This window comes from Haliotis rubra, unplaced genomic scaffold (assembly GCF_003918875.1).
Source record: "Haliotis rubra isolate DU_JTF1 unplaced genomic scaffold, ASM391887v1 Scf291, whole genome shotgun sequence".
NCBI classification, from domain to species: Eukaryota; Metazoa; Mollusca; class Gastropoda; order Lepetellida; family Haliotidae; genus Haliotis; species Haliotis rubra.
The window spans coordinates 270,181-296,345 of record NW_025766959.1 but is presented as its reverse complement, the minus strand read 5'-3'; the positions used below and the strand labels follow the sequence as shown (position 1 = coordinate 296,345).

Below are 26,165 nucleotides of genomic sequence, written 5' to 3'. Positions count from 1 at the left end.
CACCGCTGAAATACCATATACACTGCTGAAATACCATATATACTGCTGAAATACAATATACACTGCTGAAACACCATATACACTGCTGAAATACCATATATACTGCTGAAATACCATATACACTGCTGAAATGAAACACTAAATACCATATACACTGCTGAAATACCATATACACTGCTGAAATACCATATACACTGCTGAAATACCATATACACTGCTGAAATACCATATACACTGCTGAAATACCATATACACTGCTGAAATACCATATACACTGCTGAAATACCATATATACTGCTGAAATACCATATACACTGCTGAAATACCATATACACTGCTGAAATAGCATATACCATATACACCGCTGAAATACCATATACAAATACCATATACACTGCTGAAATACCATATACACTGCTGAAATACCATATACACTGCTGAAATACCATATACACTGCTGAAATACCATATACACTGCTGAAATACCATATACACTGCTGAAATACCATATACACTGCTGAAATACCATATACACTGCTGAAATACCATATACACTGCTGAAATACCATATACACTGCTGAAATACCATATACACTGCTGAAATACCATATAAAAATTTGGATTAGCAGATACAATGTTGAAGCAGTAGATACAATGTTATAGTAGCACATACAATTTTAACGTATTATATACAGCACTGATAGCTTATAACTTCTTCGAGCGGCATTTAGAAGTTGGTGTGATTAATATTAATATGGGCGACGTCTCGGTGTAGTTACTAACACCATCATCCCTAACACCTGCTTGATAACGGTGTTAGTAGCTACGCCTAAACGTCGCTCATATTAATATTAGAGAAGTTGTATATTCATAGAACTCTCCTCGTTGTTGATAGTTTATAGTCAAATGTAACATAAATGACAGTGTTTCAATACGAAGCAACCACATTTACCTTTTTGAAACTTTGATTATTAAAAGATGCTGGTGTTTCTTTGGGGAAGATGGAGATAAGTTATGGATTTCAAATTCTTTATGCTTTCAACGTATCGGTACCTATGCTGGCATCTTTATCAAGCAGGTTATTGCTTTGTTTCGTGTTCAACGCCATCAATATCTAGTGTTGATCGATTAGACCGCCCCTTGCATATTTTGACTTAAAGGGGAGTGCGTTACGAGGCGTCTTGTTACATTTTGTGTCGTAGAAAATGTTCTGGCATAACTCTTTGGAAACTGGCAGCTGTGTAGCTGTAGTCAATATAACATCACTGAAATGCTGCACTGTCTGTTTCATTAACAAGTAGTATATATCGTGACCTTGGTGAAGGTAGTTCAATCTTCATATGGTGTATATCTCATATTTTTCATTTGATATCTCAGGTTAGATGCATACGAATGTTATGTTAACTCCTAAAATGGTGATCTTCTGCGGACTTTGAGTAGAACATATAGCGACCTGTGTGCATGCATGCGTGGATGCGTGGGTGCGTGGATGCGTGGGTGCGTGGGTGCGTGGGTGCGTGTGTGCGTGTGTGTTTTGATGCTTGTCGCATACCAAGTTTATAGTATCAAACATTGTATGTTACAGGAACATATGATGTAGACATTCAAGCAGTTGGTTCCAACTCACTTTATCAACACAGTCTGACATTTGCCTTCTAATCACTTTAGGGGCGGTGGGGGAGCCTAGTGGTTAAGGCGTTCGCTCGTCACGTTAAATGCCCGGGTTCGATTCCACACATGGGCACAATGTGTGAAGCCCATTTCTGGTATTGCTGGAATATTGCTAAAAGCGGCGTAAACCCCAACTCACTCACTCACTCTAATCACTTTATCAACACATATCGGCGATACACCCCACTGCCAATGACTGTCATTTATCTTCTAATCACTTTATCAGCACATTCGGGGGACACCACACTGCCAATGACTGTGGCATTTGCCTTCATCATTACACACAGTATTCATAAATCATTTCGTTATGCGGGATGGATATACATCCAGGTCTTATCCCAGAAGGAAAAAACCCCAGTAAATATAGTTTCAGCGCCGATCAAACATGTACAACATACAACAGTTGTCGAAAGTGAAACATCGATACTATTAAAAGCGCTCAGGAACTTCAGTGTGTGTATTGTATCAATATATCGTATTCTTACAGTTTCTATCACTTTATCAAAGATACATGTTTTTTCGCTTTCCATTTCCAATGCTGCGTGGTTTGACGGCGTAAAGACGATGACAATGATGATGATAATAATAATAATGATGATGATAATGATGATGATGACGATGATGGTTACTTGCACCGAAAATAGTGTTAGCTGGGGATAAGTACATTTAAAAACGTTAGACACATCTTTATTGGGTTGAAGGAAGTGGATCAGAAGATGTTGGTTCCCTGACTCCTGAGGTGCTTGAAGTCACCTGACGAACTCATCTTTAGATACCACATGTCTCATGTCAAATATTTTGTTTTTAAGAATTGTTTAGAGTAAAAGATGTGGCAAAATGGTATCGTACCTTACAACATGCCAAGGCTAGAGTCACCACGGGATTTTGATTTTTCGCCAGCCAATTCTCCCATGACGCACCTTAACCCAGTAATCGGCCTGATCTTGTCTCTTTGCTTATCTGGGACCGGAGTAGGGGATGTTTACCAAATCACTTAAAACTCTCAAACAACTCCCACCTTAGGGTAACCATAGCTGAAAGTTTTGAACAAGCATCAAGCTAACAGGTGAATTCAGGGGGCATTGAAATTTGATACAGGTCACGTGACCTGTCGTCTGCTGCAACGTCCATCATAAGTGGAAGGGTGTTCTCTATTTTCGAGTTATTCGTAAACCTGGACGCGCTGCTGCTTAGCAATCGGGGAAAACAATTTTCGTTGGTCACATTTAAGGGCCAGTGTTAAGGCAAACGGCCTTAGTTTCAGCTGGACAGTCTCCCTTCAACAACTTGGTGTAAGGGTTAATTACTGAAATCTCAAAATGGCAGAACTGGACATGATGATTAGGGACCCCAACAATCTCAATGATCACCTGAAGGTACGTATTAATTAAAAGACCGTTATTTAAAAACCCCCAAAACAATGTACCTCAGTGCAAATGCATTTTCAAAGGATAATTGAAGTAAATGTATAAATTACATACGGAAAACGGATAGAATGAAGTTCTTTGTATGCTCAATACGTTAATATGGATGTATATTTTGGTCCTGTTAATAATTGTTTTTATCTGAACTGGAATACATGGAGGTTAAATCGTCATGAATTTTAACAGAAAGTTTACTGTGTCATCATAATTTCGCTCGTGCTAATAATACGCGATGTTTATGAAGTCCTCCAAAGTGAGGGATTGAGATGTGAGGAAAGTACTTTTTATACAAATTGTATGAATAGCAATCACTACCAAGGGGGCGATATGCTTACCCCTTTTTAAGAACACCCGGCATTTAAGCTAAGTGGAATGGTCTTGATCGACGGATAATCAAGGCTGATTTTTCTCTGGCATGGACGTTCCATATTTCAATGATATGTCCAACCCTCTTATCATCCAGCTTCATTTCACGGGACATGGGATTCATTACATCTAGTTAACTGAACGCGAGGGTTTAATGAGTCTGTTCGTGGGTTGGCCTATATCAAATTTCCCTCCACACCACACTTTGACATAAATCATCAACCGAGATACGTGATCGATCGTGCCATGTATCGAGTGAATGGTTCTGAATGAATGCAGACGCATAGGAAATCAATGCAGCTTTATTGAAAGTAGAAGTGCAAGGACTGGGTTACTGGTTGTACGCCTGGACCCATGTATAATGTGTGTTTTCTCCAGTAACATATCGGGCAAACGTATTTTGTTACGTCCTAAAAAATAATAAAAATATATAAATCTACGGAGAAACAAGTGCAGCAAGTTTCTGGAGAGATTCTGGAACTCCTTATCACGCTTCGGAACAATTTAAGAGCCCGTATTTTGGCATACTGTAATAAGTTGTTTTGAACATGAGTAGGTGTCGCTATGTGCTGTATTCCTTAAAACATATTAGATCTTTCAAATGATTGGTTTTCACGTAGTTTAGTAATATTTGTTGAATTACAGGGGAATTAAAGAAAAATAAACTGTAAATTCAGATTCTCGATATATCGTGACACTTATATCGAAAATGATAGATATAGTATATGCATTAATATACATATTGCGAGCAGTGCAAAGTTTGGATCGTTTGTATATCGTTGTTACGTTGCTAGGGACCTGTTGTCCTTGACAACACAGTCACTGACACGTAGGGACCGCGGAGGAATAGTGAAATGTATGTCCTTGGATGGTTTTGTCAATAAAGGCTTTTGTCCTCCACCCTAGGTGCGCGATAAGATGTGTATGTAGACGAACTACATGATCTGTCAAATTGAATAGCTCGCCGCCTCTGTTGGAAAAAGGCCTGCGACTTACAAGTGTTTGTTATAAAGGCCTGGATAATATCTGCTCTTGATATGAACTCATATTTGGAGACCTATCTGTATGCACGTATTTATGTGTTAACAGACAATGAACTAGCTGCGATTTGCGATGATAAATATATGCCGTTGATATATAGCAACAAATTGTTTGTTTGTTGTTTAACGCCGCACTCAGCAATATTCGAACTATATGGCGGCGGCAGTAGCAATAATAACAGTGAAACAATTTATACCAGGAACAAGCTGATTTTTAAGTTCGCTTAAACATCCTTCCCGTGTGTACCACTCGCAGGTCGATGCTGAACCTTTTGACTATGGTTTGCTTGAACCAAGGTAATTGTTGGCGTTGGTGATTGTCTATCACTATTCAGATAATAGTAAACACCCCTAACAATGGATGCGTACACTACGGCAATTGTAATCAGACTACATATTATTTAATGCAACACAATCTTCAGTTGCCCAAACAATGTCATGATTCCGTACAGTGTGGTAACCTTCAAGACGTACCGTCTCGCCTAAAGTGCTTCTTACGTAAAGGTGACATGCGCTGCTGCACGAGCAATGTTGAACAAAACCTCAAACATACCATCCCACTCACTTTAGCCCGTGCTGCTGGTAATCCCATTCTAAAATGACTCGCCATAGTTTAAGTTCTTACATCGTTATGAAGTTGGATAAAATAAAACATGATAAAATGAAACATACAACTTTATGGATGACAACTTCTTGTTGATTGCGTTAAGCGACGTTTCGATGTAGATTCAAGAAACGTCGCTTAACGCATTTAACAAGAAGTTGTCATCCATAAAGTTGTATGTTTGCTTTTTGACTCACCAACTTCTAGAATGCCGATCAAACAATTAAAACAGCATCTTTGTATCATTTGATATCCCCAAGAAGACAAAGTTCATAAGAATGGAGAAGATAACTAATCCGGCGATAACATTTCGAGAGAGTAATACGTTTGAGCAATCAATATTCAGTTATTCATTTCAGTATATTTCATAAAACACCGGAAATTATATTATAACTACCAAACATATTTAGGATAGACCAATTATTGAATGTTATCCATACCGTCTGCATTTGTTGATGTTGCTGAACATATATGCACATCATTATGACGCCGGATGTCCTCAGAACCCCCCCGTGCTCTGTACACACGTACATGAACCGGTTAATCTTAATTTGTGACTTTGAAATCTAGAACTGACACACATCTAAAGTCATTTCTCTTGCTTGCAGGTGATGTTCGAGGATGTTATCGGTGAGCCCGAGGGAGCCCACAGTGCAGATTGCGTCTGGCGTAACTCCTATAAATGTTTCAACTGCGGCAAGAGCTGCTGTTACACCTTCCTCACCTTCATCTGTGCTATTCCCTTGGCTCTCTGCTGGGGATGTGAGTTCGCCATGATGTCCTTCCAACACATCTGGCAGTTCACACCCTGCCTCAGGATGTTCGGCAGCTATCTTGGATGCTACCAGAAATTCTTCGGCTCCGTCATCAACTGTTGTCTGGCTCCAGTCTGTGAAGCATGTGGCCTGTGCTTCAGTAAAATAGCAGTTTCCAACAAATAACCTTCAATCTCAGAAGGCGACGCTACGTCAAAATGCTCAGGTTCCCGTTGGACGAGGTGTTTTTGTGAGGATGGAAGGGACATCCTCTCTATTTCTCTAGTTCTGTCTCGCCGGCTGAGAACTATCTTCCCCAGAAACTGTGATACCTTTCCTGTACCCTTTATACCCACTGTGTACATATAGTACTGTTATGTTTCATATACACGTGTATATGTACCTACCTTGTCTATGTCTTCTCTGTTGTCTGCCTCGACAATCACATTTGAATGAGTTTGTAAATATATTATTTCTGTACAATCCAAATAAATGCTTACAGACTTGCGTTGTCTGGTTGATGTTGTTTTGGGAATATGACTGACTGACTGACTGAGTTTGGTTTTACGCCGCTTTTAGCAATATTCCAGCAACATCACGGCGGGGAACACCAGAAATGGGCTTCACACATTGTGCCCATGTGGGGATTCGAACCCGGGTCTTCGGCGTGACGAACCAACGCTTTAACCATTAGGCTACCCCACCGCCCCTTGGGAATATGAACAGTAAAAGGTATGTTGAATATCAATATACATGCAAACATTTATACAGAGAGAATATGCAAGTACACTGATGTTTACAGCGATATCTAGACGCATAATGAAATATAATGATTTACTTGAGAAAGGAGAAGGGCGTTGTGAATATGAACAGATTTTTAAAAGTATTTTCAACAAAATTATTCAGTTTGGCCACGTTGACTTACTACAACATACACACATCATCTGAAGAATCTCTACAATATACGACCCGTGAAGAGCCGGGTTCGAATATTGATCTTCAGTAACCCATGTCGTAAGAGGCGACTAACGGGATCGGGTGGTCAGGCTCGCTGACTTGGTTGACGCATGTCATCGGTTCCCCATTGCGTAGATCGATGCTCATGCTGTTGATCACTGGATTGTCTGGTCCAGATCCGATTATTTACAGACCGCCGCCATGTAGCTGGAATATTGCTGAGTGCGGCGTAAAACTAAACGCACTCACTCACTCTACAATATACGGACTTTCTTGAGAAGTGTGTCCACAACTGTTGAACCCCATCATTGAAAAATACTGCAATCCAAAACCCATGCAGCACGACATCAATGACATAACGGCCTCAACTGACAAATCCGTTTGTTTTCTTTAACTTAGAAATACCCAACCTTTCACACGTTTTCACTGTGAATCAAATCAGAAAGTGATACCGCACTCACCGAGGAACTTGTCCCCGCGTACACTAATTTCTAAGACGATACCGCTGATATATTGATGCAAGGGTGAATCAATATTTATAGTATTGTTTATATCGGTAGGCGATGTCTTCTACAACCAAACGTTCAAATATAATCTGTGATCTCCAATGTCTCGTCTGTACATTTCTGCTGTACTCGAATGGCGTCCCTTGCTGTCAAACGGACTCGAGTGACAGGTGTACAGTACTTGACAGGACCCCAGTGTTGACAGACTGAACGAGTGCTGTGTCTTGATGTGTCTTTGATGACGCCACTAAAACACACAAAAAATTACAGTAAATATATCTGTTCGCAAATAACATAATAATGATTCACAGTCCTGTAGAACCATTTCAACAGAATTTTCAACCCACTTCACAACAGTCTGGATCAGACAAACCAGTGGTTGACATTATGAAAAACATCCCATTAAGTAAGGGCCACATGACACGCAATAAGTAGCCTAAACATGGCGCCTTAAGTCAACATTGATCTGAAACATATCTCCTCCGGTATCCTCGTGCGCAACTTTCATCACCCACCCAGCTTCATCATGTCCTATCAATGAAATATGTCAACGAATCTAGAGTGCATGAACAGGATAATCAATGGCTCAACTTCTGGGGTAACAGTCAGCTCTGTTATAAGATAGATTCAAGGGATTTTGTCAAATTACAGATTGTAACCAAACTCTACTTCTATTTACCCAACACTGTAGAACCGTAGCTATCTTATAGGATCAAACTGAAGATAAAGGTGATGATAATTGTTTTCAATGACACGACCCACTGATCTAGTTAGTACACGGTGTTAACTTCAGGCAGACCATCACCAGGAGATCCGGGTGAGAATTGGTCATCAGCAACCCATGCTTGTCGTAAGAGGGGACTAACGAGATCGGGTGGTTAGGCTCGCTGACTTGGTTGACACATGTCATCGTGTCCCAGTTGCGTAGATCGATGCTCATTCTGTTGATCCCTGGATTGTCTGGTCCAGACTCGATTATTTACAGACCGCCGCCATATAGCTGGAATATTGCTGAGTGCGGCATTAAACAACAACCAAACCAAAGCGAGCAGACCATAAAAGGGTTGAAGTAATGTTTCAGTGATATGATAAAAATAATTTCGACGCTTTTTTTGCCTTTTACGCAAAATGGAATCTGTTTCGTCGGACAATCAAGACTGGTTATTCTTTGTGGTTGATGTTTCGTATTTGTGGCAAGAAAAGTAGGATAAGAGATGAATAGTTATATGCGATGGTCTCAGTCTCCAGTGGACAAGCCCATTCATGCCAGTGACCCTAGCATATGCCAAATGTAAAACTTCCTCTCAAAGGAGTCATCCAACGACTGAACACAAACAAAAAGTCTCAATAGGGTATGATACGTGAAAATATGAGCGGGATTATTATTTTTTCTTTTCCTGTGTGAGAACCCCATTGATATGAGCGGGATAAGGATTGTTCCAACACCTGAAGCATGCAAACTTAATCTTCTCCCTGTTCCTTCCCCGTGGGAGAACCCTATTTGCCACTCTCCCCGAGGACCATCTGCAGGGTAACCGTAACACATAAGGTGGGTGGGGTGAACCTCGGATATTTTTTATAAACTCCGTTTATTGACATAATACATGTATTGAACAAGACTATCAGTGTCATAATGGATTTCACGAAACGCACTTACGTCTTCCGATAGGCATATTTACATTATACTTAAATAATAGTCCATTCAACTTTGAACTAACGAGTCAATTCAGGTTTGAAACCGGTTACGTGACGTGATGAAGGGTGTACTCCTTTTCACAGTTATTCCTAAACTTGAGACGTCGCTGCTTGGCAATCGTGGAAAACAGTTTTTCGTTGGTCGCATTTAAGGACCAGTGATGCGACAAACAGTTTAGTTTCAACAGGACCTTCTCCGGCCAACACCTCGGTGCAATTTACTTGTTCACAGGTCTCAACCAATATGGCAGAACTGGACATGATGAACAGAGACCCTAACAACCTCAATGACCACCTGAAGGTACGTATTAAATGAAATATATGATTTGTATCAAGTGGAAATTCAATATGAAATTTATACGAAGTAAAAGTGTCAGTTAATTACAAAAAGAAAATGATAAAAATGGATTTGTGTTAAAAATGTTCTTTGTATGTTGATATGCATTTTTGATTCATTGAATGATATTGTCTGTTAAAGGTTTGAATTGTAAGGATGTACGCATTATTCGTGTGAAATACATACTCTATGATATATATGCAAACTCAGCAAAAGAACGGCGTTAATGCTGTACTATGTCCAATCAGTCCAATTATCCTGGGGATAAAGCCGGTCAGATACATCGAATGCTGTAACTAAATAGAGGGTTATTGTATCGTTGTTGTTGTTTTTTTATCTCGATCGTATTTCCTCACAACGTCACACAAACATTCACATTAATCATTGTTTAGCCAAATGATACAGTAGTAATAGGAAGTGTAATGATCTGATATGATCAGAACAAGAACGGGGCTACAGGCTGTGTTCCAGGGACCATGTACACTTAATGCAATAGTTAATACGAACAGGAATAGGAATGAAACAGAACACGCAGTAATGAATGTTCAGCCAACATAATTATTGGAAATCGGATGAAAATTGCTTGACATTTGATGTTCGCAAAGTGGATACACCCGAACGGGAGTTATTGTCATTTACTACACGTGTAACTGAAAGTATGAAAACACTGCTTCCATGCCCAGTAGCGCCAAGTGGTGACAGTGTGCACATTTCGGAGTAAAATGAGATTTGAATTTTAGATGCTGAAAAAGGGTGCACAACTTCATTTAGAGTGTGGCGGTGGGGTAGCCTAGTGGTTAAAGAGTTTGCTTGTCATGCGGAAGACCCGCGTTCGATTCCCCACATGGGTACAATGTATGAAGCCCATTTCTGGTGCTCTCCGCCGTTATATTGCTGGAATATTGCTAAAAGCGGCTCACTCATTCAGACTAGTATTGGAGGACACAGACCACTGGAACTGTTGTACAGCTATGCGAACACACGGTCGTCCTTGGATCTGAATGAGCAGTTTATCACACAGACGTTCGCATTAGCATGACCATCGTTAGAGGCAAGTTGTGTTATTTCCAAGTCAAGCAGTTCGTCCTCCACTGAAACAACGTCGAGGAAAAGATCATTTACTATGGTTCCAAAGATGACGTTTGAATCAAAGTCTGTGATCGTTGGTTCTGTTGTCTGAAGAGGTCAGATTAAATCTCCAGTGGAAGACGTGATTTGGCATGTTTTGGAGACGGTGTCATGAACGCTTTCAATATTGTCTTTAGTGGCGCATAAATGCTTATGCGATGGCTTCATAATGTTGTTGCATCACTGCTACAGCAGTGACGTCGTTACACGTCGTTGTTACGGATCTACAGAACCTAATTGTGGAACCATTCAGGAGAGGTCTGCATAGTGGAGCAAATATCTCCAAGGATGATGATGTTTGTCCATCCTGTGGACATGTGATCAATGTGTTCATCCTGCAACAACGTATACACAGGTGGTCTGATTATTTAATATATTTGGGACAAGGTTGTGCACCGATGCTACATATTTCCAAGACTCCGCAGTGTGTTTTCGCCCAGGAGTCGAGCGTCACATTCGGTAGAACGCAACGCGATCTTCGGTCAAAGTGCACTGATTGGATTAGACGCAGGGGAGCCTACTCTGTATACTGACTCTACAACACCCTTGGGCTCCACATAGACCATTCTAGTCGAAGTCGCCCTAAAACTATATCACCACCACCTATACAACACCCTACGATACTAGAAACGGCGTACCCCATGAACTGCCCAACCAGTACTTTGTTATTCAATATCGATAATATTTTGTATCGAATTTAAAGCGAAAATAATACACACTGTACTGCCCAAGTATGTCTTTAAAGTCTCATCTTATACTGGGAACCCTTCAGTGGTGGCACTCAATATATGGGTGGCTATTTCGGTAAGGTATCTTTATGATAAGCTCAGTATTGTTAAAATACATTTCTTTGACGGACACCAGAGAGTGAATGTTAAACATGAATGATTCTGGTATATTGCAATGCGTTGTTTAACACATGAGTAATTCATCAGACCAGTTATGTGAAGTACTCATCGGTATTATGGAAATATTTCATAGTTGCATTCTTTTACAACATATGTTATATGTGGGATTACACTTTCTAAGTAAAGTACAGATTTTGTACCTTTTGGGTTGAGTCCCATCCGGGATTCGAACATACACCCTCAGAATCAGGTACGTAAACGCCATCGAATCCCGGATGGGACTCAACCCAAAAGGTACAAAATCTGTACTTTTCTAAGAAAGTGTAATCCCATATATAACATTTGTAACATTTGGCCACTTTCTAAATGGCACTGTGTATTCATAGTTGCATTCTTATTTGGTTTACTGATATATTTCATTAATGGTCTACTACAAAGTCATACAAATTTGTTTAAGGAATACACTGAGTTAATGATGAAATAAAATATTAAAAATATTTATGCTTTAAAATATTATTGAGCTTCTATAACGCTTAAAGAAAAACATCCCAAAATCGCGCAACTGGCCCACCTTTCGAAAGTCAAGTGCTTGCTCCCAAAGCGTTCTTTTGACAAACATTTAAGCAGAATTGTAGAATTGAATTGTATTTAAGCAGAACTATGCTAGTACAGTTAGATCATGCCCGTATCTGTGTGTTTGAAATTAACACATATTTCACCAAGTTGCAATCACAACTACTCAACCGATAAGAATGTAAATCATTTTTATAGTCCGACACGTTGATATGGTTCAACATACAACAACAACATACTTAACATAGACAGAAATTTGGACAAACAAGATGCAGTGTCTGTTGTGTCAAGATGATGTGTCAAGAGCTCCAAAATATACTAGCCACATAAAGAAACTGTGCATTGTCAAAATATTATCCCAGTTGATAAGTACGATAACAATGTCAAAGGTACATATAAACTTTAATGGAGGGATCATGATACCATAACAAGTCGGGAGAATTTCAATTGAAAAGTCAATCACAATGACGTCACGAGTCCACAAGCGGGACAGGGGTCAAACGACCATGTCACAAGCTCAATAACGGGTATGTCCACCATCGGCATTGAGAACAGCAGTGCATCGACGACGCATAGAGCCTATCAAACGTGCAAGGAAGGCTTGTGGGATGTCACGCCAGATTCTCTCAAGTTCTGTTGGAAGGTCCAAGGACGTTATCTGGCGGATGAGGAAGACGGCGTAGACGTCGATCCATCTCGATCCATCTCGTCCCAAACATGCTCTATCGGGGAGAGATACCACCACCAAAGACACAGGCCTGTGCATAACGTTCTCCCACGCGTATAGGCACGTTTACGTCCATCACTATGGGAAATGTTAAACCTGGACTCATCTGTAAAAACAACATTTCTCCACCAAAACAAGGGTCTGCGGACATGATTTCGGCACCACATTCGGCGAGCTTGTCGATGACGTTGTGTCAGGATAGGCCTATGGCGGGACGTCGTGGACTGATCCCGTGATGACGTAAACGTTGTCGAACTGGATACGTGGATACGGCGAAGTCCTGGGATGGTTCGGGCAGTCATCACTGCGGTCTGAAACCTGTGGCGAAGATGGGTCACCCTTATCCATCTGTCCTGTCTTAACGTTGTTACACGTGGACGTCCAGAACGTGGCCGATCTATGACGTCATTTGTGTTCTGGTAGCGTCTCACCAGTGCAGAAATGGTGTTCCGGTGGCAGTGGAAATGTGCAGCCACTTGTCGTTGAGACATTCCCCCACGGACCATCCCAATGGCCTCGTGACGTTGTGCAGACGTGAGCCTTGGCATGCTATGCGTTTCAATAGCCGTTTAATTTTTTGAACGATCGCAAGGGCAGGGGTTGAGCTTTCCAAAGTGACAGTATTGTGTGGCATTCATTTGCTCTGTTTCTCTTTCCCGGAATGCACATGCAACAACGTTTTGCACGTCTCAAGGACGACCCCCCTGACGTCACGGAACGTGGCACGTGCATGCATGTTGGATACATGTCACTAATCTCTGAGTTTAAATCCTTATGTGTCTACACAGGTTTGATAAATTTAGATTTTAAATTTTTGTATGCACAGTTTCTTTATGTGCCTAGTATATTATTTCTCTTGCTTGCAGGTGATGTTCGAGGATGTTATCGGTGAGCCCGAGGGAGCCCACAGTGCAGATTGCGTCTGGCGTAACTCCTATAAATGTTTCAACTGCAGCAAGAGCTGCTGTTACACCTTCCTCACCTTCATCTGTGCTATTCCCCTGTCTCTCTGCTGGGGATGCGAGTTCGCCATGGTGTCCTTCCAACACATCTGGCAATACACACCCTGCCTCAGGATGTTCGGCAGCTATCTTGGATGCTACCAGAAATTCTTCGGCTCCGTCATGAACTGTTGTCTGGCTCCAATATGTGAAGCATGTGGTCTGTGCTTCAGTAAAATAGCCGTCGCCAACAAATAACCTTCAGTCTCAGAAGCGACGCTACGTCAAAATGCTCAGGCTCCCGTTGGACGAGGATGGAAGGGACATCCTCTCAACTCCTTGAGTTCTGTCTCGCCGGCTGAGAAAACTGCCTTCCCAAGAAACTGTGATAACTTTCCTCTACTCTTTGGAACCCAGTGTGTACAAATAGTACTTGTCAGAGTCTTCTCTGTCGTTTCCTTCGACAAACACATTTGAATCAGTTTGAACATAGAAAATGTGTGAATCCAACTGAATATGCATAATTATACAATTGTTCTTTGATAGGTGGTTTGACTTTACATACTTAGAATGGAAATTTGAATATCAGCACATTTAGAGTATTATCATCAAATATGCAAACTTTCTATACACAAGTAAAAATCCTTATAAATGTGTGTTGTCTGGAGTATGGTGTTTTTTGAAGGAAACTTTAAAGTCAGAACACACAAAGACAAAACAAACCTAAACAATCTTTAGATCGTTAGAGTCCCACCCAGACCATTTATTACGATTTCATAGTACATACAAACACGAACACGCACGCGCACACATACATACACTCATACAAAGAGTTATCGACGGGTGATGGATGGTGACGGGTGAGTAAGAAAATGGTGGACCAAGTGTAACGCGACAAAAACATGTTGGTGGTTTATCGATTAGTGCCATAAAGAAGACAGAGTTGTCGATAAGATTAATAAAATGAACCAAGTCTTGAAGCCGGTGAAACAGTCGTTCATGCACAACAGTTAATAACATAGTCCGAATCAATCTCACAATTACAATATGAGGGAATCTTTCCTGCTCCTCTTGTGGCGCCTGGCCAAGTTCTACCGTTGACGCCTGTGTACAAGGCTTCGACCATGTCAAAGACCCGATCATGGGGAGAGGACAGGAATAGTGGCTTGCTATTACAGTCTGGTAGTTTTTTACCAATGTCTGGTAATGCTTGAGGTGGTCAGTTACGATACATGCAAGAAGGACAAATGTGGTTTCGTCTTGAATCGTTTGCTTTTTGTTTAACGCCGCACTCGACAATATTCCAGCTATATGGCGGCGGTCTGTAAATAATTAAGTCTGGACCAGACAATCCAGAGATCAACATCATGAGCATCTATCTACGGAGTTGGGACACGATGACACGTCTCAACAAAGTAAGCGAGCCTGACCATCCGATTTTTATTGCAAGCATGGGTTGCTGAAGACCAATTCTAACCAAAATCCGTCATGTTGCTTTCAGTGATATTCGCATGAAGTTCCCTTGTAGCTCCAGATAGTACGCGTCTATGAAGAAATCAAGTGTGAATCTACACTTAGTCTGTCATACAGACCCTGAAACAAACATATCCAAGACAGCCTATGTAAGTCTAGATTATGTGGCAAGTCTAGATTTCCAGTTTCTAAAAATGAAGAAAGTCTCAGGATTACGAAGCTCCTCAAGGGACATTTGCATATCAAAACTAGCTATGGTGATGTATAAAATGTAAGGACACTTTGGTTACTGTGTGGTACTGTGAACTAGCTATGGCGATGTATAAAATGTAAGGACACTTTGGTTACTGTGTGGTACTGTGAACTAGCTATGGTGATGTATAAAATGTAAGGACACTTTGGTTAGTGTGTGGTTCTGTGAATAGCTATGGTGATGTTTAAAATGTAAGGACATTATTACAAGATTTAAAAGTCGTTATTATGACATTTAAAGGTCGTTATAATGAGATTATAAGTCGTTATAACGAGATTGTTATTTTATTTTTTGGGATACGCAAATGTCCCTTCGGGAGCTTCATACAGGTCTCCTTCTCATAATATTTTATCTTTTTTTTATTATGAACTGTTTTTTAAAAAAAAATATGTTCAATTCAGAGACTAGTTGTTGGTCTAATCTGCACTCATCTGAAGACTTTACACGAGAACATCGACAATCCCCCAGTTCTCTAAACACCAATGGCGTCTGGACAGAATGTATGTTGTTGAACCATATTCTTTCTGCCGAAGCCTGTTCCAAAGTCGGCAGATGAGAGGCCAAAACATATCAACATATAGGTTACATGTAACTGTGTTCTGTTAGTTTAAATTATGTCATTATTCCTCATGTAGTATCACTATATCGACCATGAACTCCCAGCCTGATCACAAATTATACTGGAAGCAAGCGTGGAGAGTTTACACGGTACCGCCGATAAAGAAAATCGACAATATGAAATCCTTAGGGCTTTTGACGACCGTTCAAAATCAACATTTGTTTGTTTGTATTTGTTTAACGCCACAATGAGCAACATTCCAGCAATATGACTGCAGTCCGTACATAATGGTGTCTATGCCAGACAATCCAGTGATTAACTTCATGAACATTTATCAACGCTGTTTGGAGGCTAGACCATGTCTCAACAGCGAGCCTGACAACCCGATCCCGTTAGTCGCCCTTACGACAAGCATGTGTTGCTGATGACCAATTCTAACCGGAACCGCAAAGGAAGAATGACCCCTTACACGGGGGCACTGCGGAATGGCAGGGTCAACAAGCAAAGTATCGGTTGTCCTGGGTTCCAGAGGTGGCATTTTGGTAGCTTAATTTATATTTTAAGACGGAATTTCTCGATATTTCAAATAATTGTATTTCTTCGTCGATTTTCCTCCTTACTTTATTTTCGATATTTCAAGTTTATACAAAACCTTGCACACTTGTTCTCTGTGCCCCGAATATTTTCTCGTTGTTTCAGTCATTATGTCAAAATTCGAGTAATTTTTCGTTTCCTCAATTATTTTCCCACAGTTTCAATTATTTAAAAATAATCAAAACAAAATCGACGATATCCCCTCTACTTCGATGTATTTTATCAGTATTTCAAGTTTCTTTTAAAAGCTTAACTTTCGACTATATTCTCGCATCTGCAACTTTATTCTCGTAAATTCGATTATTGTCTTGAATGTTCAGGTTGTGAAAATAAACTTGAAATAAGGAAATTATTAATATAATTACGAGTAATGATCGAAGAAACGAAAAAGAAGTAATCGTACATTAAAAATAGGAAAAACTAAATAACTGAAATGACGAAATGTTTCGTTTAAAAAAAACCTAATTTTTGCTACCTAAAGTGACGCATTAGGCTTTTGCGGTTTTTTCGTTAGATTGTAGTCCCAAAAATGTTGTGCTGATGTTCAAATTATCGTCCTTCTGACGACCGACCATAACATTTATTATACATGATCTCTATTTATAAAGAGAATATAATTGCACAAAGGTGAAAATTCATCTCTTAATGGAAATGTACGAATATATTCCAAAATGTCTTGTTCCTCGCAATCCAGAAACTGACATCCACAGATTTTCCCCTTTATTTGTGTCTAAATGTCATAATTTAAAAAAATCTAATTTCTTGACAGTGGAGATGAAATAAAAAATCAAATTAGCAGAGAAACAAGACAATTAATGTAATCGAAGGTTTGATGGCAGTCACTTGTAAACATAACGATCAGTCGATGGTCAGTTCAACTCCATGCCTTGGCGTAGGTCGCCAACATCGTGGGGATCTGTTGGTAGCAGTCATAAGATAGAAATAGGATGTGTTCTTAAACATTGTCTCAAACTGTATCCTCTACATGTAGTTAGAATAGTTTCTATTAATGACACACACATTATGAACTTTACGAAAGACTGACCAGATTTGATTAGCTTCTTCAAAGTGACTTTTCATTTAAATATTTTATTTTCCTATTCGTTAACTATCGTAACTTTATGTATTTTATTTTCTTATGGTCTAAATATTATTCCTGTATGTTAAGAATATATTCCTCTTCAGTTGCTTGCATCAAATATTCTTTTGTGTTTACTTCCCATTGGATTCTCAAGCTGGAACGCCGCCGCCATATAGCTGGAATATTGCTGAGTGCGGCGTAAAACTAAACTCACTCACTCACTCAAGTTGGAACTATTTTATATGTCGTACGAAAATGCTTATTGAGGTGGTCTGCCCTTGATGAGTTTAGATTCGATCACTTAAACGAAAACATTCAAAATCAGCTTGAAGGTATATAATGAATTACATTCCACAATGGCTGCTCAATGCGCTATGAAGAGTGGAACACCCAACCACATCCTTCGATGAGAAAAAAACAAAGTTTTTGTCAACCTTTAAATATATTCTGTTCCCATGAAAAAACCACTTGGAGTAATGTACCACGTCTCCTGCACCGTCCACGAGTGTGCGTGTCCTGTGTAAACCAGGGTGTGCAAACATTTGCTTCTCAGTTAACTCACGTTGTATCATCTAGATTAGTCTAGCAATGAATAATAAATCTAATTACATAGCGACATGGTCACACACTGTCCTAGTTAGGCAGCAGCAGTTGAGTGAGTATCCCTTCCAGCTGCATTGGAAAGTTGCAGTGGACAAAGGGCATGTTATGAAATGTACACGCAAAAACGAATGAGAAACTTTATACCTGCAAAGCAGTCTTAAATACTTTTTAAGTTTCCACATTCTTAATGGTATCCACATTTGTAGACAACATGCCATTTGTGTCTTTCAGACAGTGTATTCTGTGTGAAATAAGATGCGCAATCAGTTGTGTTGAAATTTGTTGCGACGACCCGACGAAGGATGACCCACGATGAAAACTATTCGTCCACTCACAACATCAATCATATTGCGGACCATTCCATTCTAACGTTATATGAATAAGCCTTGTTCATTCCATGGAAACTTGAATGTGAGACAAGGTGACATATTGTGTACAGGTCATAACCATATCCGCCTGCCTTGGATTGCATTCTAAAGGAAGGTTCAAGTGGAAAGTAATTTAGCCAATTGTCAGTTTTAATACAGTTACCACAAAATAGTTGCTTTTTTATATCCCTTGGATATCCCATTTGATATACATAGGTTTACAGAACCTGGACTTGGAGGTACGGGTACGCTTTACACATTTTACACATGGCGTTCAAATTGAAATTATAGAGTTCCAAAATTTAGTTAAGACAGAGACTTCACCAATTCAGTTGGTATGTATTGATTAACAAAAGTACCCCCAAGTACACGCTAATACTAAAGTATAACTATTGTGGGAATATTGTGAAAAGTTTCCTTGGATAGAACAAGGGTAACCGATAACTTGATATCCAGAGCATAACAGTTCTGATCTTGATCTATCAGGATCGCGTAATCTGTGTGGTTGAAATAACAACGATCATCTGATGAGATTACCTTTATTGCATATCTAATTGTTTGTGTATCATCATACTATAGAACATATGCGATCATGATGTCAATCACTGGCTTGTCTAGTCAAGACCTAGTCACATCTGGATAATTTGGCTAAAACGTCAAACGATCATTCTTTTCAGAACATGACCAAACATCTTCGTAGCCGTTGATTTCTTTCGTAGTATGGTTTATATACGAAATTTCCTCAAGTGCATATTCGCACATTTTATTTAGCCTTTTGTATAGGTAACCCCTGATAGAAACTGACAGTAACGTTAAAATAGGGCCGATATCACTTCGATGAAACTCGATGATATGAATATGCTTTCGTTGTTACTCATATTAGATCCGTCTTGAAACACTACCCACAAAATGAGTGATACTTAAATGACCCGTGTCACCAAATCATTTTCAATGTAGGTTTTGTTCAGCTGCAATAAAAGTCCGGCGTGGATAAAGCCCGCTGTCTGAGACTGAAAGCGCCAAACGAACCAGAACAATAAGTTTCCCCATTCATTCAGAACCGCATATAAAATAGAGGTTTTATGATGAGATTGATTGTATGTAGATTTGAATCTAAAGAAATATATTTCGTCGTCCCTAGAGGTACAATAATAAAGATCCCAGTTGCCAAAAATGAACTGTTAGAAATACCTAACGATCATGTCCGTGAGGCACGTGATCCTTTTCGACCAATGGAGTGCAGACATTGACTGACTCTGGAATTAATCGACAATGTTTCTCCGTAACCACGCAAACATGGATATAATGACCGCTGAGACAGACGCAGATACAATGTGCCTTTGACAGTAGTCTCAGCAAGCAGCTGGTTTGGTTGTTCTCAAGTATCACCTGCTAACAAAGTTACCTGATTTCAAAATGGGTGAACAGTCAACCATCGATTTGGACAACCGAGATCCCAACAACATTAACGACCATTTGAAGGTACTTTCTTTCTTTCTTATTTTACGCCGTACGCAAAATTTTTTTCTAGCTTTATGGCGGCGGTCTGTAAATAATCGAGTCTGATTAGACAATCCAGTGATCGATATCATGAACTTCGGTCTGCGCTATTGTGATACGATCACATACGTTAACCAAGTCAGCGAACCTGACCACCCGATCCCGTTAGTCGTATCATACGACCTGTATTTTCACGGGTTGAGGTACATGTAATTATATGACAACATTCCAACATCCCTGCATATGTCCTTCTGAGCTTAATGTTTGATCAATCGATTTGGTAAACGATATTTCAGTTAGAAATAATGGAGTTGCTAAATCTCAGATGAATGTGCCACTCGTCTATTAAAAATCGTGATACAATGTCAAATACATTTCTCTCTTGTCATTGTCGTAAATCTTTTGCATAAGAAATTCAAAGTGAAATCCCTGCCAGTTCCTTCTTCCTCACTGTGTCATGTGATCTATTGTTTCTACTCTCTTTTTAAATCTATAAGCTATGCCAATTGTAAACGATGTATGGCAGTATTCAAAAATAAATTCAAGTATATATTGGATAAAATATTGCACGTTATGTTCTCAAGCAAACTAAATTTAGCTACTTATGATAATGAAACGACATGGACAAATTAACAGATATGTATTTCTGCACAATTATGAATTACTGGATCAAAAGATCATTTCACAAACCAGTATCAAGAGAGTTGTCCATATAACATGAAAATGCATTCCATCTAACGTTTCCTTCTTTCCGTTCCACAGGTCCAGTTTGAGGATGTCTTGGCTGAGCCCGAAGGTGCCCACAGCATTGACTGCTGCTGGAAGTTTACCAACACATGCTTCAACTGCGCCTTCAAATGCTGCTACATGCTGATGACCCTGTGTGGACCTCTGTACGGTCTCTACTACGGTTGGAGTTATGCCATGCTTGCCTGTGCTCATATTTGGCAATACACACCCCAGATTAAGGCTTGTGAGATCAACTGTGTCATGATGAGGAAATTGTACACCATCTGCCTCAACTGCTGCCTGACGCCATTCTGCGAGTCCTGCGGTGCCTTCTTCAGTAGGATTCAAGTCAAACAGTAACACAGGGACTATACTGAACTGTCAGGCCATTCTTACCCAACGTAAAGTATTAGTGTCATCTTATTCCGATGAGTCTTGCACCCCTTGCAATAGATATTCGGGACACAATGAACAATTGGATTTTGGGTGAATCCGAAGGCAAACATTGATGTGAGACATCAAGCCTCGTCAACATGTCTTTCGGTGATATTTTGTAGAGGAAACTTGAACCTCCCCTTTTCGACTGTCTAAACTCTCATGAAATAATATACAAATGTATTTCTATGTAGTCACGAGTTCATATTCCGCTTGCCGAAGAAACACAGGACCAGAATGTCACGTCCAACGTCTTCATATGTGTACATTGGACATGTGTTATATTGTACATATTCATATCCAGATTTTGGATCAATAAACCGTCTTTTGTAAAACACTTTCTTTGTTTTTAGCAAGTGATTATTTGATGAAGATCTATGCTTTGTTTGAAAGCAACAGCCCAGGAAGTGTCACAGCCGCAATCCGTCCAACCACAATACGGACGGTAGTCATAAATGCACTATGGCGACTGAAGTAAACGTATAACACATTCAACGTAGTGTACAGGCATTTATTGTCTTGAATGTGATTCTAAACTTGCATTATATGTTGATAGCGTCGTTATTATTCTATTTCGCTCAATATTGGTTTCCTCCTCGATGACAGTGATGGAAAATGGCGTTAATGAAAGCGACAAACGCCCCGTCACTTTCATAAGGGACACTGTCAAAAGCAGAACTGTATGAACGATTCCGATTATCATGAGCGTGTATTTATGAATACACTATTGAACAGGTTTTCGCCAAAAAGTCAGCTGACACTGCTCCACAGTTTGCACCTTCACATTGAAAAACAACCCTTGAAGACGAAGTACACATCAAAATAGAAAACTACATCGGTCATAAATTTTGGAAAATAACACGTTTTGAAAGCTTTACTAACCTTGATGAAACAAGTTTTGACATCCAGTACTCAATCTCATGGCAGTATATTTTCTTGTTAAGCAGAAGATAACAGACTTATGTCATTGCCGATCTACAAGTCAAATGTAGGTTATAGATTTCACAGTTTAACAAAAATCCTAATCAGTACACTGAAAGTTGTTTGGTTTGTTTGTTGGTTGTTTAACGGCGCAATATTCCAGCTATATAGCGGTGGCCTGTAAATAATCGAATCTGGATCAGACAATCCAGTGGTCAACAGCGTGAGCATCGACCTACGCAATTGGGAACCGATCACATGTATTAACCAATCAGCGGAACTGACCATTCGATCCCGTTAGTCGCCTCTAACGACAAGCAGGTGTTGCTGAAGACCAATTCTAACCCGGATCTTCACGGGTCCAGTGCACTGAAAGTTCAGTGAAAAGAAGGTCTATTTAAGACCAACTGTCTTTTCCCTGTCGCATGACCTACGTAATTAACAAGTAAAGGACATCACAGTTTACTAAAATGCTAAGAAAGTTAAATTCTAATAGAGAAATAAGTGGAAAAGTATTTTTAAGATGCAGTAAGAATACAATCACCGTGTCGTTAAGATGGAAGGTGACAACTCATTAGGTAGAAGTATGTCGATAAATAATAATCAAGACAAACGTATGAAGTAAAGCCAAACAGATGCTCCATGGTTATAACAACGTGCAAACAAAACAAAGCATGTTGCACCGTTTAAGAATTGAAAAAATAGGAGTATCCAGTGATGGCATGGTTTCTTGTCCAGTTTCAGGAAAGCAAACGACTTCGCTCAGTGATTAAGACTACTATGATAACTGACTGACTGACTGAGTTTTGGGTTTTACGCCACTTTTAGCAATATTCCAGCAACATCACGGCGGGGGACACCAGAAATGGGCTTAACACATTGTACCCATGTGGGGATTCGAACCCGGGTCTTCGGCGTGACGAGCCAACGCTTTAACCACTAGGCTACCCCACCGCCCCACTATGATAACAGAGCCATATGTCTCAAATGTAAATTTACAGAAGTTCTTTTTTCATTTTCATATGAACCTATCATATACTTTGTAGAAGTGTAAAACGTTTGTATTAAGTTGAATATCGCTTTTCATCTGTGTGTTCAATGTAAAATCAATAACGATTAAAATATCTAGAGATGTGTTTCTACCAATATCCAAATGTTAATTGCATTACAAATTTTGTAAACTCATGACATTTGATTATGTAGAAATGTATCATGTTTATTTATTATGCAATGAAACTAAGGAAGTGTACAGATTTATAACAAATCCAAGAGCATGAATAATATTCTCATCAGTATATTTATCAATTCTTTGATTGGTGTTTTTATTTCCTTATTGATTTGCCACTATTATTTCCTTTTTTTGCACGATTCAATCAAAGCAATGTCATTAAATCAACTACCTCAAACAACCCAGGGGAATACTGGTCTAGATTCACTAAATCATATGTGAAGATTTCCCTGAGCGGCTAAATATATCCAGAATAATCAATTAAGGCGAGCACAATAGGATCTATGTCAAGTGTATTCAAAAGACGACCAAGTGTTTTCAATACACCAGCTATTCGGTAAGGAGAGGAATGGCCAAATAAAAGCGAGACCGAAACCACCCACTGGAACAAGACCTACGCACAGACATTCGGCAATGTCTGAAACATACTGGGGACAAAGGATATATATATTTATTGGTAAACCACATGGCTACACCTGGCCAATGAACGACCATTATCTTATTCGTAGGTTTTGGCATTGAATGGCCCTGTTACTATGTAAACATGTAGACGACAGAAGTCCTCACAAAGTATCACCACTTCTGTTCGGACAGTCTATCGGCAACCTAACCTTTCCCCCTGGTAACACCTGTAAACAAAGCCCTCCAAAATGCCGAAACAAATGGAATCATCCATCGATTTGGAGAACCGAGATCCCAACAATATCAATGACCACTTAAAGGTAAAAATATTATTCGTTAATATTTCCCAAACCGTCAAATTTATAATCGATTGACAAACTTGCTATCCCGGTAGTACTTTGCAGTCGTTATACCTGGATTTAATAATGGACGACATCTGTTTTTAATGAAAAGCTGGTATACATTTCTATATGTGCAACGTCTCGATGATAAAAATGCAGCAAGAGCATATTTTTGGGTGCCTGACTCTGAGGGTGTGGGTTCGAAGCCCGGATGGGACTCAACCCCAAAATGTACTAGAATTTATACTTCACTAAGAAAGTGTTATCCCAAATATAACATATGTTACATTTCACCACTTTCTAAATGGCATTGTGTAATCATAAGCTACATCGGTCTTCAGAACTGATATTATGTAAAATTGATAGAGATTGGCCAGACGAGGCTCATTCCAAATCCTTTCTACTGGAATATTGCTAACGATGGCATAAAACGGAATTTGTTCAGAAATGTAATTGCATTGAAAAGATTTTAAGTGTAAGTGAAATCCTATCCTACCAAAACGTGATTTTAACATTGCATACGTGAATCATTTCGGCAAAACCAATCACTTAAAGGCTTGGTTGGTAAATGGGTGTGGCTATTGACAACCTCTTCACCCCCATCACCTATCTTTCTAAAAATAATGTTGGAATGGTAGTGAGTGCTGCTGGTGGATAAGGACATGGTTACCTTTCCCAGCCAACACCTGGTGTCATCCCTGATTTCCAGCAATGATTCACTCAAATAGTTTTCACCAGTTTTCATCTTCTGAATCTGTTAGGTAGATAGTTATCTCAATGGATTGTTCTCTGTTGCTGTTTGAATTAATTGTGAATAGCTTTTAAAGTTTTAGTTTAAAACTTTTCTGACAAAAACACAAAAATCATAATTTGAAATACACTGGAAATATAATATATTTCATTGTGCTGAAATAGAATATAATGTATTGAGATGGCATGCAGATAGATGATCAATGATTAAAGTGTACACACATTTGCTAATAGGCCAATTACTGAATCACAAGTGAGGTTCAAAGGTGTTTTCTGACTAAAATATATATTACCAGTATTGCAGAAAATAAAACAAGGTATATTTTCAACTGGATCATAAGTGCAGTGCCGCTAAGTGGAGTTTACAGGTCAGAAAACCTAACGTTTTCTTCTTTCCGTTCCACAGGTCCAGTTTGAGGATGTGTTGGCTGAGCCCGAAGGTGCCCACAGCATTGACTGCTGTTGGAAGTGCACCAACACATGCTTCAACTGCGCCTTCAAATGCTGCTACATGTTGATGACCCTGTGTGGACCTCTGTACGGTCTCTACTACGGTTGGAGTTACGCCATGCTTGCCTGTGCTCATATTTGGCAGTACACACCCCAGATCAGAGCTTGCGAGATCAACTGCATCATGATGAGGAAGGTGTACACCATCTGCCTCAACTGCTTCCTGACGCCATGTTGCGAGTCCTGCGGTGCCTTCTTCAGTAGGATTCAAGTCAAACAATAACATTGTTTTGTGCCTACATATCTGTGAATGGGAATTAAATAGTAAGAAATAAAAACATGAACAGCTATGACATTCTTTAACAAAGTAAAGCATAAATGGATGAAAATATCCTGTAAATTTAAGCGCATATTTTACAGCGTCTGTTCTCTTGATCACAAAGCAATAGTGAGAACTACCATGTTCTGCCATCAAGAACATACTTTATTTGATGAATTGACATTTCTGGAAGTGAAACTTGAAACATATCTTGCTCCGTGTTCCAAACGACTGTATATTTAGGCTCACTTGTTATGTATGTAGTAAAAAGAACAGTACCCCCTCCCCCCTCTTTGTATGTATTACGCCTGTCGACGTGTCAGTTCATACAAGTGTCGCGTTTGTTTTATACTTTTTTAAGGACCTTGATCTCAACATGATGTATCCATTAGTACAACACCAATTAGTATTGTACATAGTACAGAAACTTCTGCAACGAATAAATCTTCTTTTGTTATACAATGCTTTTTTTATTTTTACTTTTGATTCCTTTAATGAAGGATTTCTTTGAGAGTTTCCATGTCGTAGACAAATGGAAAGGTCTTGTGCGCTACAATTTACAGTATAGAAGTCACATCCCTTAAATC

At 39.5% G+C, this 26,165-nt stretch overlaps 4 protein-coding genes across 4 annotated transcripts; all 4 read left to right on the top strand.

Annotated features, from left to right (window-relative positions):
• Positions 1–2,990: 2,990 nt before the first annotated feature.
• On the top strand, positions 2,991–6,366 carry LOC124282013 (caveolin-1-like). Its single transcript, XM_046718017.1, has 2 exons — positions 2,991–3,047; positions 5,714–6,366. Exons 1-2 carry the CDS (start codon positions 2,991–2,993, stop codon positions 6,044–6,046), a joined length of 390 nt encoding a protein of 129 aa, XP_046573973.1. The 3' UTR covers positions 6,047–6,366.
• Positions 6,367–9,216: 2,850 nt separating this feature from the next.
• LOC124282012 (caveolin-1-like) lies at positions 9,217–14,240 on the top strand. The gene is made up of 2 exons (XM_046718016.1): positions 9,217–9,319; positions 13,498–14,240. The coding sequence occupies exons 1-2, from the start codon at positions 9,263–9,265 to the stop codon at positions 13,828–13,830; spliced, it is 390 nt and encodes a 129-aa protein (XP_046573972.1). The 5' UTR covers positions 9,217–9,262; the 3' UTR covers positions 13,831–14,240.
• A 5,569-nt stretch (positions 14,241–19,809) lies between these two features.
• On the top strand, positions 19,810–21,502 carry LOC124282011 (caveolin-3-like). The gene is made up of 2 exons (XM_046718015.1): positions 19,810–19,985; positions 20,766–21,502. Exons 1-2 carry the CDS (start codon positions 19,920–19,922, stop codon positions 21,090–21,092), a joined length of 393 nt encoding a protein of 130 aa, XP_046573971.1. The 5' UTR covers positions 19,810–19,919; the 3' UTR covers positions 21,093–21,502.
• Positions 21,503–23,852: 2,350 nt separating this feature from the next.
• Positions 23,853–26,037, top strand: LOC124282020 (caveolin-1-like). The gene is made up of 2 exons (XM_046718022.1): positions 23,853–24,038; positions 25,216–26,037. The coding sequence occupies exons 1-2, from the start codon at positions 23,967–23,969 to the stop codon at positions 25,540–25,542; spliced, it is 399 nt and encodes a 132-aa protein (XP_046573978.1). The 5' UTR covers positions 23,853–23,966; the 3' UTR covers positions 25,543–26,037.
• Positions 26,038–26,165: the final 128 nt, after the last annotated feature.

Excerpts from the sequence above, each read along its gene's own strand:
- LOC124282011 (XM_046718015.1), top strand. The coding sequence starts at position 19,920 with ATGGGTGAACAGTCAACCATCGATTTGGACAACCGAGATCCCAACAAC. Across the intron at positions 19,986-20,765 it reads ACATTAACGACCATTTGAAG|GTCCAGTTTGAGGATGTCTT; the intron begins GTACTTTCTTTC and ends TCCGTTCCACAG.
- LOC124282020 (XM_046718022.1), top strand. The coding sequence starts at position 23,967 with ATGCCGAAACAAATGGAATCATCCATCGATTTGGAGAACCGAGATCCC. Across the intron at positions 24,039-25,215 it reads ATATCAATGACCACTTAAAG|GTCCAGTTTGAGGATGTGTT; the intron begins GTAAAAATATTA and ends TCCGTTCCACAG.
- LOC124282012 (XM_046718016.1), top strand. The coding sequence starts at position 9,263 with ATGGCAGAACTGGACATGATGAACAGAGACCCTAACAACCTCAATGAC. Across the intron at positions 9,320-13,497 it reads ACCTCAATGACCACCTGAAG|GTGATGTTCGAGGATGTTAT; the intron begins GTACGTATTAAA and ends TCTTGCTTGCAG.
- LOC124282013 (XM_046718017.1), top strand. The coding sequence starts at position 2,991 with ATGGCAGAACTGGACATGATGATTAGGGACCCCAACAATCTCAATGAT. Across the intron at positions 3,048-5,713 it reads ATCTCAATGATCACCTGAAG|GTGATGTTCGAGGATGTTAT; the intron begins GTACGTATTAAT and ends TCTTGCTTGCAG.